Source organism: Ovis aries, chromosome 11, assembly GCF_016772045.2.
Source record: "Ovis aries strain OAR_USU_Benz2616 breed Rambouillet chromosome 11, ARS-UI_Ramb_v3.0, whole genome shotgun sequence".
Lineage (NCBI taxonomy): Eukaryota > Metazoa > Chordata > Mammalia > Artiodactyla > Bovidae > Ovis > Ovis aries.
Window position 1 is genome coordinate 13573251 of NC_056064.1, and position 16532 is coordinate 13589782.

General features: G+C 39.5%; 1 protein-coding gene across 39 annotated transcripts in view; it reads right to left on the reverse strand.

Moving 5' to 3' along the window:
- The window catches only part of SYNRG (synergin gamma), an 88087-nt gene that overhangs the window by 63540 nt on the left and 8015 nt on the right, over positions 1-16532 (reverse strand). For 32 of the 39 annotated variants that reach the window (XM_060395216.1, XM_060395215.1, XM_042255389.2 and 29 more), the window contains exon 3: positions 13154-13275. In XM_060395216.1, coding sequence (XP_060251199.1) covers positions 13154-13275 — 122 coding nt within the window. Of the gene's footprint in view, positions 1-13153; positions 13276-16532 lie in introns of those variants that run through there. The other 7 variants (XM_042255386.2, XM_060395209.1, XM_060395207.1 and 4 more) reach the window with 2 other exon arrangements.

Below are 16532 nucleotides of genomic sequence, written 5' to 3' on the forward strand. Positions count from 1 at the left end.
TTTCTGATGAATTTAATCTCTTAACAAATGAAATGCCCTCTTTACCTCCAGGCTTTTAAGGCTTTTTGCCTTAGAAGTAGATTTTGTCTGATTTTCCTTTAATGGAAATCATGTTAGTATTTCCCTCAAATTAAAAAAAAAAGTATTTCTTTTGAACTTTTCCAAAATACCTTCTTATTCTGAACCTTTATTGAGACCATGGAAGACTGTTTCAAGGTTTAGAAGTAATACATGTAAAGTACCTGGAACACTGTTTAGCACATATGAGTAAATAAATAGCAGCTATTATAAAATAATTATCTTTAACATTAGAAGTAATACTGATGAAAGAATAGAATACTTTCAAAAACAGTAATGATTCCATTTTTTTCTGAAGCAAGATTCTTCAAATACAGAATTAAACAACTAGATAAGAAAGGACACAATAGTTGTAAAACAGATACCATTTTATTGTGTTCCTGCCAAACATCAGCCATAGAACTAGTCATTTGTATACATAATTCTCAATATATGTAAGATCATCAGAATTAGAGATAATTCTGATAATGATTAATAAGATGACCTTAATAAGAACAAATATTTATGAAGTCTGTATTAAGTTCCAAGGACTTTTCTAAGCGCTTTACATGTATCAATTAATTGAACCCTTATAATAAACCTCTGTAGTAGATCCTCCTATTACTATCAATTTACAGATGAGGAAACTAAAGTAGAAAATAGTAAAGTATCTCACTCATTACTGGCAATGACAGACCCAGGATTGGAACCAGGCAGCTTCTGCTTCCAAAATCCATTTTCTCCATCATTATGCTATGCTGCCTGTCCAGTTACCAACAACCACCACCAAACTCAGACTTAAAATTGTTTTAAATGTTTTTTTCTGTCTATTCATATGCTCAGACATATTACCTGTTCAATGAATACTAGCAACCTGGCAGGTTTATAAATAGTTCCCAGTACTTTACAACTGAAGTTACAAGTAATATTGCTTAATTACTAACACTATTCTAAATCCTGGATGGTGGTGGCCATGCAAATTTATTTTTAATCACAGTGAGGTTCTCTTGCTGCTAAAAATTAGTGCCATAGTCCTAGTATTATATTTCTCCTTCTCCCACTATAATGTAATCAGCTCCTTATTTTTTTCCAGTTTTATTGAGATAATTTGACATATGATAATATTGTATAAGTTTAAGGTAGGTAACATGCTTATTTGATACACTTGTTTATATATTGCAAAATGGTTACCATCATAGCATTAACTAACACTTCTGTCATGTCACATAATTACCATTTCTTTTTTGAGGTAAGGGATTAAATTTCTTTTTAAATTTTGACTTAGTTTACCCAAATCAAAACTTGTTCTTAGTTATGTTCAGTAACATAGAACACAGAAGAAATCACTCAAATCAAACAGGCTAAAAGACAAAATGAGATATTCCACAAAAATAATGAAGAATGAAAGAAGATGTTATTATCCACACTGCCTTTCTAGTTACACAATTCTGTCCTTCAAGAAGATTCAAACTTTCTAAATGGCATTGTGTGTTTCTCCTACTCCTTAAAAGTAACTTTATACATGTCATACAGCCTAATTTTATGCTTTCTTTTGAAATCTAAATAAACTGAAAGGTTAAGAGATACCAATCCTTATCTATACAGTGAATGAATAACACAGCAAAAAAAAAAAAAAAAACCAACAACCCACTCAGAAATCTGAGATATGTTCAATAAACCACTAAAAGACTAAAACATAAATAAGTTACCCCCAAGTTGAAAGATACCCAAGACTACTGAAAACCTGAACAAGTGGAGAGATGCGACAGGAAGACTAAATGAGTGAAAATGTAAATTCCGATCCAAATCCCGACAGGTTTTACATGGAGTTTGATCAACTGATCTCAAAATTCATACTGAAGGGGATGTGGCCATGAATAGCCATAATTCTTTAAAAGAACAACAGAGGCTCCACTCCATCAGATACAGGCTCATCTTGGGTTAGAACATTTAAGACAGTAAGACATTTACTGATGCAGGTATAGACACATACAGCAATGAGACAAACGAAAGAGCTTAAAAACTAAAGAAAGCACATGAAGAAATTAGGCATTATAGGAGTAACCTTAGACTTCAACAGGTACAGAATGGGCTCCTGATAAATGATTTTGGGGACAACCGTGTATCCAAATAAAAAATAAAATTAGGCCCTTCAGCATCACACTGATACCCAAAGAACAATTCCAGGTAGGTTAAAGACCTATATATAAAGAATTTAATTTTTTAATAAGAAAATACAGGAGAATATCAGTACTACCTCTGGGTTTGATTATGTCATAAATGAGACACAAAAAGCTCAAACCATAAAATAAATGATTTATCCATCAGACTTAACTTCTACAAAACATGACACCATTGACAAAGTTAACAAATAAGCCAAAGTCTAGAAGGACACACTGACGGCACAAATAACCACAAAGGTTAGAATCCAGAATCCAGAACGAACACTTATACAGAGTGAAGTGAGCCAGAAAGAAAAGCAGCAATACAGTACACTAACGCATATATATGGAATTTAGAAAGATGGTAACGATGACCCTGTATGCGAGACAGCAAAAGAGACGCAGATGTATACAACAGTCTTTTGGACTCTGTGGGAGGAGAGGGTGGGATGATTTGAGAGAACAGCATTGAAACATGTGTATTATCATATGTGAAACAGATCGCCAGTCCAGGTTCGATGCATGAGACAGGGTGCTCAGGGCTGGTGCACTGGGATGACCCTGAGGGATGGGATGGGGAGGGAGGCCGGAGGGGGGTTCAGGACAGAGAACACATGTACACCTGTGGCTGATTCATGTCAATGTATGGCAAAAACCACTACAATATTATAAAGTAATTATCCTCCAATTAAAATAAATTTTAAAAAATCAATAAACTCAAAACAGACAGCAAAAAATTGAGGGCAACTTAAATGTCCATCAACAGAAGAATATATATATATATTTTTCATGCAACATAATACTACATAGCAGGGGTGTGTGTGTGTGTGTGTGTGTGTGTGTGTGTGCACATGTGTGTGCGCTCGGTCATGTCTGACTCTCTGGGACCCCACAGACTGTAGCCCGCCAGCTCCTCTGGAATTTTCCAGGCAAGAATACTGGAGTTGGTTGCCACTTCCTTCTCAGTTGATGGATCCTTCTTCCAACCTAGGGCTCGAACCCATGTCTCTTTTGTATTTCCTGCACTGGCAGGTAGATTCTTTACCACTGTGCCACCTGAGAAGCCCCAGCAGCTATATGAACAATTGAAAAAAAAAACCTTTAATAGTACAGTTATAATTTTCTTCCTCTATTTCCCCAGAGATTATCACTGTCATAAACTCACTTTTGTTTCCTTTCATTTCCATATGTTTATATAATTCATGAATGTCATAACCTCTAGGTTTTAAAATTTTACGTGTGTTTCCTTCTGTATTTGACTTTTTTCACTTAACAATGGTTTTCTCCAAAGATTTATCCCAGTTATGGAAGATGCTGATGAAAAATACAAAACGGTGTTGGAAGAAATTAGTCATAAATAAATAGAAACATAATCCATCATGGATTGGAAGACTTAATATTGTTAAAATGTTAATGTTACCCAAAGCAATCTACAAAAGAAATCCCTGTAAAAATCCCAATGAGGTTTTTGCAGCAATAAAAAAATCCATACTAAAATTCATACAGAATCTCAAGGGACCCCTAATAGCCAAACAATCTTGAAAAAGAACAACAAAACTGGAGGACTCAAGCTTCCAGATTTCAAAACCTACCACCAAACTACAGCTATCAAACAGTAACAGTACTGCCGTAAAGTGGGCTTCCCTTTCGGCTCAGCTGGTAACGAATCCGCCTGCAATGCAGGAGACCTGGGTTCGATCCCTGGGATGGGAAAAACCCCTGGAGAAGGGAACGGCTACCCACTCCAGTATTCTGGCCTGGAAAATTCCATGGTCTGTATAATCCATGGGCTTGCGAAGAGTCGGACACGACTGAGCGACCTGCACTTCACTTTCACTGGCATAAAGTACGGCGTATAGACCAGTGAAAAAGAACAGAAAGCCAGAAATAAACTCTTGTACATACAGGTCAAATGATTTTTGATGAAGGTGCTAAGACCATTCTCTGGGTAAACGACAGTCTTTTTCAACAAATGGTGGTCATCAACAGAACTGGGCCCTTAGCCAACACCATATACAAAAATTTACTCCAAATGGATCAAGAACCAAAATGTAAGAGCTAGAACAATAAAGCTCTTAGTAAAAACATAGAACAGAAACTTCATAACACCAGATTTTGCAATGATTTCTTGAATATGACATCAGGCACAGTTAACAAAAGAATGAATAGACAACGTGGACTTCAAGAAAGTTTTTAAAATGTGTATATTAAGAGACACAACCCACAGAGTAAAAAGGCAACCCACAGAATGGGAGTTAATATTTGCAAATCACATATATTATAAGGAATTCATGTCCAAAATAAATAGGAAACTCCTAAAACTCAACAACAAAAAACTCAATTCAAAAATGGGCAAAGAACTTGAACAGACATTTCTCCAAAGATATTCAAATGGCCAATAAGACCGTGAAAAGATACTCAACATCACTAATCATGAGAAATGCAAATCAAAACTATGAGATTTCACTTCACACTCATTCCTATGGCTCCTATCAAAAAACATGGAATGTCAAAACACGGGATATGCAGCTCCAAAGGCTGAATCTTACTGTGGACTCTGAACTGCAGTTCATCAAAATGCATCAGTACTGGCTCACTGATGTCACTGACTCTAACAAATGTGCCACACTAACACAGGATGCTGAGGAGACTGCATACTGGAGGAGGGAAGGCCGTGTGATGGAGAGTCCTGTGCTTTCCAGTCAAGTTTTTATAAAACGACAACTCCTCTGAAAAACACAGTCAAGTAATTAAAAACAACAACAACAAACAAGTGTTGCAAGGATGTGGAAAAACTGAAACTTTTTTGTATTGTTGGTGGGAATAAAACGGTACAGCTTCTGTGGAAAATAGTATGGAGGTTCCTCAAAAAATCAAAATAGAACGACCATATGACTCAGCAATTCCATTTCTGAGTATACACCCAAAAGAATTGAGTCCAGAAGAGATACTGGTACATCCATAGTCATAGCAACTTCATTCACAATAGCTAAAACATAGAAGCGACCCAAGCGTCCACAGACCAGCAAAAGGATAAGTAAAATGTGGCATGTGCACACAGTGGGCGTTAGTCTTAAAAAGGAAGCAAATTCTGCAGTGTTACAACTCAGATAAACCTTGAGCATTATGCCAGTGAAAATAAACCAGTCACAAAAAGACAAAGACTGTATGCCTCTATTTACATGAGGTACTTGCTGCTGCTAAGTCACTTTAGTTGTGTCCGACTCTGTGCGACCCCATAGACGGTAGCCCACCAGGCTCCCCCGTCCCTGGGATTCTCCAGGCAAGAACACTGGAGTGGGTTGCCATTTCCTTCTCCAGTGCATGAAAGTGAAAAGTGAAAGGGAAGTCGCTCAGTCGTGTCTGACTCTTAGCAACCCCATGGACTGCAGCCCACCAGGCTCCTCCGTCCATGGGATTTTCCAGGCAAGAGTAGAGTAGTCAAAATCACAAAGACTTAAAGTATAAGGGTGGATGCATGGGGTTGGAGGGAGGGAAGAATGGGGAGTTATCATACAATAAGTATAGTTTTAGATTTACAAAGTGAAGAGAGTTACAAGCATGGATGGTGGTAATGGCTGCATAACAATGTGAATATATTTAATACCACTAAACTGTACACTTAAAAATAGTTAACATGGTAAACTTTATGTGTATTTTACTGTAACAATGTTGGAGAAAACATGGGGGGAATCATATTACACAGCTATCATAATCACGACTAGCAGACACACGCATCAGTGGACTGGAACAGAGAACCTAGAAAAACACCCAGATAAACATGCCTAAGTGCTATGATCAACTATGCTGCCACTCTGATCTCGAACTTCCAGCCTCTAGAACTGGGAAAAATAAATTTCTGTTGTTTATAAGCTATCCAATCTCTCATATTTTGTTACAGTAGCCTGAACAGACTAAAAAACAAGACAAAAACTGACAGAAAATATCTGCAAACCACACATCCAACAAAGGGCTAGTATGCAGAATAAACAGAGACCTCTTGACGCTCAACAGTTGATGGCTTATGGTGAACGATGCCAGAATTTGTGGTCTCTGAAGGAGAAAATTTCACTCTGGGACCCAGAAGACGCAGTCTCAGTCACTCAAGAGCTTTGTGTAACAAAGTTTTATTATAGTGAAAGGATCCGGTGAACCTCCACCAAAAAGCACTGAAAGCAGGTAGCAGAGTGCCTGCCTCACCAGCTGCAACCGTGCATTACGCACTCTTCAACATGCTGCTGAGAACAGACAAAAACAACACTTCACCACTGTGCAAATTCCATCAGACCCTTTCCCAAGGCATACATCCTGGAGATAACCTCAGTACAAGATTAGCCAGAAGGAACCTGTTCCAAGCAAGATGTTTCTGGGCGAGATACATTGTTGCTGAGAAATAGGCTCCCAGGCAAGATTTGTTACAATTTTAATTATTAACCATAGAGTCTAAGAAAAGCATTTCCACCAGTAAGACATTGTGCCTTGTGATAGTTAGCTCCTAAAGAAACGTCAGTTCTTGGGCAAGATACATTGCTGCACAAGGCTTAAGGAAAGCAAGAGGGAGAAAGCGAACCTCCTCCTTAAAGGGCCCAGGCCTGCCTAAGCTTTAACTCTCACAGTAAAATAACAACAACAACAAAAAAATCCAACAAGAAAATGGACAGAAGATAGGAACAGACACTTCTTCGAAGAGAATATAAGGACAGAAGGTAAGCACATGCAAATATGTCTAGCATCACTAAAGAAAAACCAATATGGAGGCTGCACTCTGAATATATCCCTAGACCACAGGCTCATAGTCACATAACCAAATTGTAACACTGTTCTGATTTCCCTAAAATGCTGCCTGACCTTAAACAAAACCTAAGCTTTCTTCATGTCAATGTGACTTCACAGTATTCTAGCTAATAAGCTACAAAAAAGTAAGCTGAGCAATGAAAAGGAAAGTAAATTTCTAGAAACCAATCACAGTAGAAAACAATGAATTCATTCATGTTTATAATGAACTGCTGGAATTACTTGTGGTTTCAGGTCTCCCTGTTCAGGAATAATTTGTTTCTTGCCCAATAAAATATCCATATCAAGTAAAGCTCCCTGAATTTTCTTTTTTGACATTAGTCACAAGGGAAATGCAAATTAAAATCATGAGATATCACAACACACCTATCAAATGGCTAAAACAGAAAATAACACCAAATGCTAGGAAGGATGCAGAGAAACTGGATCACTCCTATACTGCCTGTAAGAATGTAAACGGGTATAACCACTCTAGAAAATAGTTTAACAATTTCTTCAAAAACTAAACTTCCAAATACCATGCCATCCAGCATTCCTGGGCATTAATCCCAGAGAAATGAAGCCTTATGTTCAAAAATCTCTATCACAGCTAAAAAGTAAAAACAGTCCAGATGTCCTTCAGTGGGTAAATGGTTAAGCAGACAATAGTATATCCAATAATGGAATATCACTCAATAATAAAAATGAAGGGAAATATTGATGCATGCAACAACTTGGATGAATTTAAAAAGAAATTATGCAGAGCAAGAAAAGCTAATCTCATAAAAGGTTAGTGATTCAATTTAGGTAATGCTGAAATCATATACCTATAGAAATGGGGGACATTAGTGATTGACAAGGGTTAGAAACAGTTGATGCCTTTGAACTGTGGCATTGGAGAAGACTCTTGAGAGTCCCTTGGACTGCAAGGAGATCCAACCAGTCCATTCTGAAGGAGATCAGCCCTGGGATTTCTTTGGAGGGACTGATGCTGAAGCTGAAACTCCAGTACTTTGGACACCTCATGCGAAGAGTTGACTCATTGGAAAAGAGTCTGATGCTGGGAGGGATTGGGGGCAGGAGGAGAAGGGGATGACAGAGGATGAGATGGCTGGATGGCATCACTGACTTGATGGACGTGAGTCTGAGTGAACTCCGGGAGTTGGTGATGGACAGGGAGGCCTGGCGTGCTGCGATTCATGGGGTCGCAGAGTCAGACACGACTGAGCGACTGAACTGAACTGAAGTGGGAGGGACGTGAATTTGGTTACAAAATGGCAACATGAGGAGATCCCTGGGGTGGCAGGAATGCTCTGTATTTTGACTATATCAATGCCAACATCCAGCTGTGATATTATACTATCATTCTCCAAGTAGTTACCACTGGCAGACTCTTTGTATTATTTCTTATATACACATGTACCTACTTTACCTCAAAATTAAAAGTTTAACTAAAAATGGTTTACTGGCTCACACATTGTTCATCATATATTTCATTCTTACCTGTATACCTGAAATATTTTGAATATTAACCTCAAAAACATATTCAAAATCTTGTTAAGTGTGTTCTTTTAATGAGTTCTGGGGAGTAGAGGGCTATGAGGCAACCAAAACTAATTTTCATCTTTGACTTTTATCTGTGTATCCTTCAAAGATTTAAGGGATGACTAAAGAATAAGAGGTATTCTTCACACACATCTGTGGTTGGTTAAGGCTATCAAGTTTGGAGGAAAACGTAAGATTTCTGTACGTTTCTCCTTTAAGAATAGTGAACAGATTCCAAGTAGCATACAACACCTGCCAGCAAGACTAAAGGTTAAGGAGAAAGATTTTGGATTCTTTATCATTTTTTAAAATTTATTTATTTAGGCTGCACTGGGTCTTCATTGTTGCCTGTGGGCTTTCTCTAGTTGCGGCAAGCAGGGTCTACTCTTCTCTGCGGGATCTTCCTGAGCAGGGATCAAACCCATGTTGCTTGTCTTGGCAGGCGGATTCTTAACCACTGGACCACCAGGGAAGTCTCTTTACTTTAAGATCATTTAGGAGCTCCTGATACTGAGGGAAATTATTTCAGTGGTATCAAACCTAGTAGTTCACTTATTTACTGTTGCTCTGTATATTAGAGATCCTTACTGTCTTTTGGTTGTTTCAAACTAACTATTTTTCAGATAATTACATATGTCAGAAGGGGCTTCCCAGGTGGTGCAGTGGTGAAGAACCCACCTCCCAATGCAGGAGACGCATGTTCAATACCTGGGTTGAGAAGATCTCCTGGAGAAGGAAATGGTAACCTATTCCAGTATTCTTGCCTGGAAAAATTCCATGGACAGAGAAGACTGAGGGCTACAGTCATGAGGTCACAATGAGCACACACACGCTCAAGTCAGAAAACAGTATTTAGTGTGAAATTGATTTTAAAATTGTATCATTTGTTAAGATTTCAGCAGGAAGCTTCAGTTCAGTTCAGTTGCTCAGTCGTGTCTGACTCTTTGTGACCCCATGAATCACAGCATACTAGGCCTCCCTGTCCATCACCAACTCCCAGAGTTCACTCAAACTAATGTCCATTGAGTCAGTGATACCATCCAGCCATCTCATCCTCTGTCGTCCCCTTCGCCTCCTGCCCCCAACCCCTCCCCAGCATCAGGGTCTTTCCCAATGAGTCAATTCTTGGCATGAGGTGGCCAAAGTATTGGAGTTTCAGCTCTAGCATCAGTTCTTCCAATGAACACCCAGGACTGATTTTCTTTAGAATGGACTGGTTGGATCTCCTTGCAGTCTAAAGGACTCTCAAGAGTCTTCTCCAACACCACAGCTCAAAAGCATCAATTCTTTGGCACTCAGCTGTCTTCACAGTTCAACTCTCACATCCATACATGACCACTGGAAAAACCATAGCCTTGACTAGATGGACCTTTGTTGGCAAAGTAATGTCTCTGCTTTTGAACATGCTGTCTAGGTTGGTCATAACTTTCCTTCCAAGGAGTAAGCATCTTTTAATTTCATGGCTGCAGTCACCATCTGCAGTGATTTTGGAGCCTGAAAAAATAGTCTGACACTGTTGACACTGTTTCCCCATCTATTTCCCATGAAGTGATGGGACCAGATGCCATGATCTTCATTTTCTGAATGTTGAGCTTTAGGCCAACTTTTTTGCTCTCCTCTTTCACTTTCATCAAGAGGCCCTTTAGCTCCTCTTCACTTTCTGCCATAAGGGTGGTGTCATCTGCATATCTGAGGTTATTGATATTTCTCCCGGCAATCTTGATTCCAGCTTGTGTTTCTTCCAGCCCAGCGTTTCTCATGATGTACTCTGCATATAAGTTAGATAAGCAGGGGGACAATATACAGCCTTGATGTACTCCTTTTCCTATTTGGAACCAGTCTATTGTTCCATGTCCAGTTCTAACTGTTGCTTCCTGACCTGCATACAGGTTTCTCAAGAGGCAGGTCAGGTGGTCTGGTATTCCCATCTCTTTCAGAATTTTCCACAGTTTATTGTGATCCACACAGTCAAAGACTTTGGTGTAGTCAATAAAGCAGAAATAGATGTTTTTCTGGAACTATCTTGCTTTTTCAATGATCCAGAGGATGTTGGCAATTTGATCTCTGGTTCCTCTGCTTTTTCTAAAACAAGCTTGAACATGTGGAAGTTCACAGTTCACGTATTGCTGAAGCAGGAAGCTTACTAAATCTTAATTAGAAACACACAGTATTCTTTGGCGGACTGTTTACAATGACTTGCTGCCCTTACTATACGAAGTTGGCACATCCCTCTGTGGTGTGCATTCCTCCTGGTAGACTCCCCATTGATGTTTGCTTGGGCCACGTTACCTTTGTAAGCAGAAGTGATTGATAACTGCTACCTTTGACAGAAAGCTTTAAAAGACATCACAGGGTTTGGTCATCTCTTTTCATTTATGCCAGGAGTTGGGATGTCCTTGGTAAACGTCTCAGGATAAAGAACACGGAGCTGAGTCAGAGCCAACTCATCCAAGGACATGTATCTCAAATGAGAAACCTGTTTCTGCAACTCATTGAGACTTAGGGATTTTTGTTTCTGCAGCATAACCTAGTGAAAGCTGAGTAACTTGAACTTAAACCCTACAAAAGCTTAATTTATTCCCATTTTCTTCCCAGTGGAGATGAATAAAGGATGATTTGGGGATTTCCCCAGGTGGTCCGAGGTCAAGAATCACCTGCCAGTGCAGAGGACACAGACTCAGTCCCTGGTCCAAGAAGATTCCACACGCCATGTGGCAACCGAGCCCCCGTGCCCCCACTACTGAGCACATGTGCCGTAGAGCCCGTGCTCTGGAACGAGAGAAGCCACTGCAGCGAGAAGCCCGCGCGCCACAACCAGAGCACAGCCCCCACCAGACGCAGCCGGAGAGAGCCCGCACGCAGCAACGAAAACCCGGCACAGCCAAGACTTTAAAAGGTAAATAAAATTAAAAGAAGAGAATGATTTGGAAGTTTTCCTAAATCTTTACAGACAACGTAGAAACTTTATTTGCTTAAATGACTTCAATGCGACAACGGTTTAAACTTAAATTCTGATTAACTCAACATTATTTATAAGTTATATACACGTGCTCTTGTACTAATATATATATAAAACATGCAGAAATAGAAAAGTTTAAATAATTAGGTAAAAAATGAAATCTATGGCACTTAAAATATTAGTAATACAAAATTCTTTTGCTCTGGTTTATTTGTGAATGATTTTTTCCCCCTTTTTTCCTTCTCCTTCTCCCTTTAAAAAAAAATATGATAACACTTTTTGAATTCCACCAAAGATTTGACTCCTGGATTCAGTTTACTTGGTTTAAATGGATACCATGGCTGAAGAAGATAGTTTACAAAGATATGGAAATCTAAACGGATACGGATAAAGCCCATTTCTTAGGCTGCACTTATTAAATCATGACGTTATCAGTTTCACTCACCAATTCTAAATCAAAACAAAACAGAATTATTTGCTTTAATCTACACTATCTGCAATCATGACCAGTTGTACAGGGACACATGTTCAGCATGACAGCAGGAAAATTCTCTTTAATTCCATTGCAACTCTCAGATTTCCATTTATGTCTCATTTTAAGTGTTATCTTCACCCAACCCCTTGCTTTTTTTTTAAATTGAAAACTTACAGAAAACTTGAATGAACACTATAAAATTAACATTTTGCTTTGTTTCTACACTTCTATACTTTTTTTTTGGTTGAGCCACTTACAGGTAAATTGTAGACATAATTTCTTTTTTTAAAAAACAAAGAGAAAGTAAATATGAGGTTTATCAACTCCAATGAGTAATAGCATCTAGCTAGTATTTGGTAATACTGTTTTGATTCACCATATTTATTTTTTGGTTATCCTTTGTTAGAATGAATGCGGTTTTCTATGTACTTGATAAGAAAAGACTCCTTTAAGAATTTTTTAAAAACATAACCAATTAAAAATGTTAATTAAATAATACATGGCCAAAAAAAGCCCACTCCTGTAATAAGACAGAGGAGTAGAAGGATGCGTGCTCACCCTCTGCAAGAGCACCAGCAACACAAATACCTGCTGAACAGCCACTGACAGGAGGATTTGTAACCCACCGAAAAAAGAACAGCCCATGGCCAAGGACAAAGGGAAAGCCGCAAGTAGGAGGGGCACAACCACATTAAAATCAAATCCCATACTTGCCAGGTAGGCGACCCACACACTGGAGAACAATAATACCAAAGAAGGTATTGCGCTGTTGCAAAGCTTCTAGGCCCCACATCAGACTTTCCAACCTGAGGATCCAGCAAAGGGACAGGGAACCCCCAAGGAATCTGACTCTGGACAGTGGGATTTGATTACAGAACTTCCATAGGACTCGGCGAAACAGAGACTCTTGGAGGGCACAAACAAAACCTGTGCGCGCCAGGACCCAGGGGAAAGGAACAGTGAGCCCACAAGACTGAGCCAGACCTGCCTGTCAGTGTTTGAGGATCTCCCCGTGGAGGTGTGGGTTGGGGCAGTGGCACATATTCACTGTATTTCAAAGGAAGCCACCTAAGATGCAGACCACATTTATTTCTAAATATAACATTAAGCTCCGAGTACGTAGCTTGGTATGTAGACAATTAACAATAACTTTGTGAACACTGGCTAAGAAGAGGCAAGTACCTGCATAGCAATAGGTCCCTGGGACATCTGAGAACTGTAATTCATCCCTATCATGCCTGGCATGTTAGGCTGCATGACAGAGACCATAGGAAATCCTTGCTGCTGCATCGGCATCAGACCTGCTGAAAAACAAAGACATCGTTAAGGTCGATGTGTTTCACAGCTTACTTTCTTAAAACTCTAAGTACCTAAAGGACTGGTTTCTTGGGAAGTGGCAGAGTAGAGAGGTAAAGGCATAGGCTCTGGTGTGAGACAGACTTGCTTTAAATTCCAGGTCCATCATTTACTTAGCTTTGTGATCTTGGGCAAGCTAAGAAAACTTCATCTGTAAAATGAAGATAATAATACTTGCACAGAATTTTTGTGCATACTTAAAAATACACAATATGACTTATCTGGCCTTTAAGACGACCCCCAGGGGTCTCTATTTCTTGGCATTCATGTCCTTGTCCTTCCCTCCCACACTGAATAGGGTTGACCAGTATAAGCAATGGGACACTGTGGAAATGAGGCTTGTCCTCAGTAACTGTGCAGCTTTATCCTTGTTCTCTGGGATCAGCTGTTGGGAAAGCCACTGCCACATCATGAGAATACTCAAGCAGTCCTATGGAGAATGGAGAACCCATGTGGCAAGAACTGAAACCTACTGCCAAAAGGCAGCACAAATGTGCCATCTATATGAATGAGCCATCTCAGAAACAGATCTTCCAGCCCCATCAAACCTTTAGATGATTACATTCCTAGCTGACATCTTTATTGCAATCTCCTTGGTCCTGGACCAAAATCACCCAGTGAGGTTACTCCAAGATACCTGACTCACAGACACAGTGTGGTTTACTATTTTAATAGTAAACTGTTTAAGTTTTGGGGTAATTTTCTATGCAGCAGCAAATAGCTAGTAGTTAAGAGTTAATACTAATTAAGCTACTTTTAAAACAAAAGTAGGTTAAGAGCATGAACTTCTGAAGCCAACTAAAAATATTGCTTGCTAGGTTTGGGACCTTGGGCAAACTTGCTTAACTTCTTCCTGTACCTCGGTTTCACATTCACAAGACTGTTTAATACCCAATATGCTTAAAGAAATGGTACTTCTCTTTCCTTACATGGTTAATATAACACCACAAAACAGCCATCGGCATGCAAAGTATATAATGGATGAAAGTATGATTTCTAGTATGGTACCTACCAAACTTTTCCAAAGTAGTCCCAAGAGGAGAATGAAAACTACATTTCTCCAGGGATTTAATAAATACTAAATGTCTACTATATTTTAGGCACAGTTCTAAATACCTGGTATGCAACAGAGAATAAAACAAAATCCCTAAATAGCCTGAAGACAAATTTCATCCTAACTTTACACTGTACCAAAGATCACATCCATGCTAGTTCTAGTATAAGAGTTAAAAGAATCAAATTTTAATTAGAAAAAATTAGAAGTCTGGTAAAGCGAACAGTTGACTCATTGGAAAAGACCCTGATGCCGGGAGGGATCGGGGGCAGGAAGAGAAGGGGATGACAGAGGATGAGATGGCTGGATGGCATCACCAGCTCAGTGCACATGAGTCTGGGTGAACTCTGGGAGTTGGTGATGGACAGGGAGGCCTGGCGTGCTGCGATTCATGGGGTCGCAAAGAGTTGGACATGACTGAGCGACGGAACTGAACTGAAAGTCTACCATGTTTATCTAGTGGATTTTGTGTACCTTCAAGGTATTTACAGAGTTTAATATCAGAAGCATGGATATTACATTTGAGGTAACACTGATCAGTGGCAAGTTATTCATTTATATTAATCATTTATTCAAATATTTGGACCCCTACTCCACGTCGGGCACCATTCTAGGTATACAGCATTGGACAAAGCCAGGTCTTTCCTCTCATGGAACTTACACTGTACCTGGAGTAGATAATAAAAAAAAAATAAGTGGACATCAGGTGAGGGTAAGGGGTAAGAGAGTCAGGGAGAGAAGTGGCTGCCATTTCATAGTCAGAAGAGGTTTCACCAAAAGGATGGCATTTAAGCAAAGACTTGAAAGAGTAAGGGAGTGAGCCATGCGGGGACCAGGGAGGAGCATTCTAGACATAGGAATGCCAAATGCGAACGCCTTGAGGCATCATGCACAATGAGAATGCAGAGACTGGACATAGCACAGGAGGATGTTATCCCTCTGATGCCTTTGGACCTACAGTTTTATTTATTTTCGTAATTTTATTTAAGTCCTGAACAGGTGTGTCCTGTTCAGGTAAGTCCTGAACATGCCTCAAAGATATGGCATGGCATTTAAAGGCACGGAAGTACACACAACTGAAAAACAAGTCTTGTTTCTCTCCTGTCTCCCATTCACCTTGGTGGCCACTCTTCTTGTCAGTTCCTTGTACAGGCTTTCAGAAATAACCCATGCGTAATTTAAAGCCTTCAAAAGATCAAAAGGTCCACTCTAATACACTCCATTAAAAACAAACAAACAAAAACAACCCTCGGAAACAGCTGCAAATTCCAGAAGAAAAAGATCTCAGGCAACCTTTTGGGCTCTATCCTTGTCCTGTTCCTTTGCTTCATATGTAGGTTTTTACTTGAAAGTTTATAAAAATGCAAAATGAGGAGCCACAAAAATAAACACAAAACGCTGTGATGTCTTCCTAAACAACAACAGACCTCCACCCACTTGATCCAAATCTAGGACACATCTAATTACAGAGAGCTTAAATAATGAATAAGCGTGAGCAAGAATGCAACTGACCCTTGGAAAAATTTACCTGAAACTCGGCCTCCATCACTGATTATGAGTGGAGACACTGACCACCTGCTACTGAGCCGCTCTTTATCATTTATCTCTACTGATGACCTAGGAGTCTGTTTCTGTAGCAGGCCTACCATAACTGGTCAACGCTGGCTTTGTGAGAAGGGCCAGTTTTCAGAGAGGCTTGGACTGTGCAGAGGAAGTGGGTACGCAGGAGTGGGAGAAGTGAGAAGATAGACAAGCATATTCTTCTGTCAATGTTCTGTCCCGGGGTACAGAGACATGAGCTATTATACCCTTTCACTACTGTTTCCTTGAAGACAAAGCTAGAATAGATATTGATGGGCCCTTGTCTGAAACTGAGAAGGAATACACCTAGCAGAGAAATTGCTAGAAATAAAAGAGACTTAAAATAGTTTAAACAGAAGCAGAATAAGTGATAACTTATGTACATGATTATAGTAAGATCAAATTCATACACAGAAGACATAGGCTAAAACAACTAAAGAGGTTCATTTATTCATCCCATAAGCAGCTATAGAGACCTGATTATTTTCTGTCAGCATGCTGGGTGCTGGAGACACTCATGAGTATAAGGCAGACACAGCCCTTGCCCCGCAGAGCTAACAATCTAGAGGC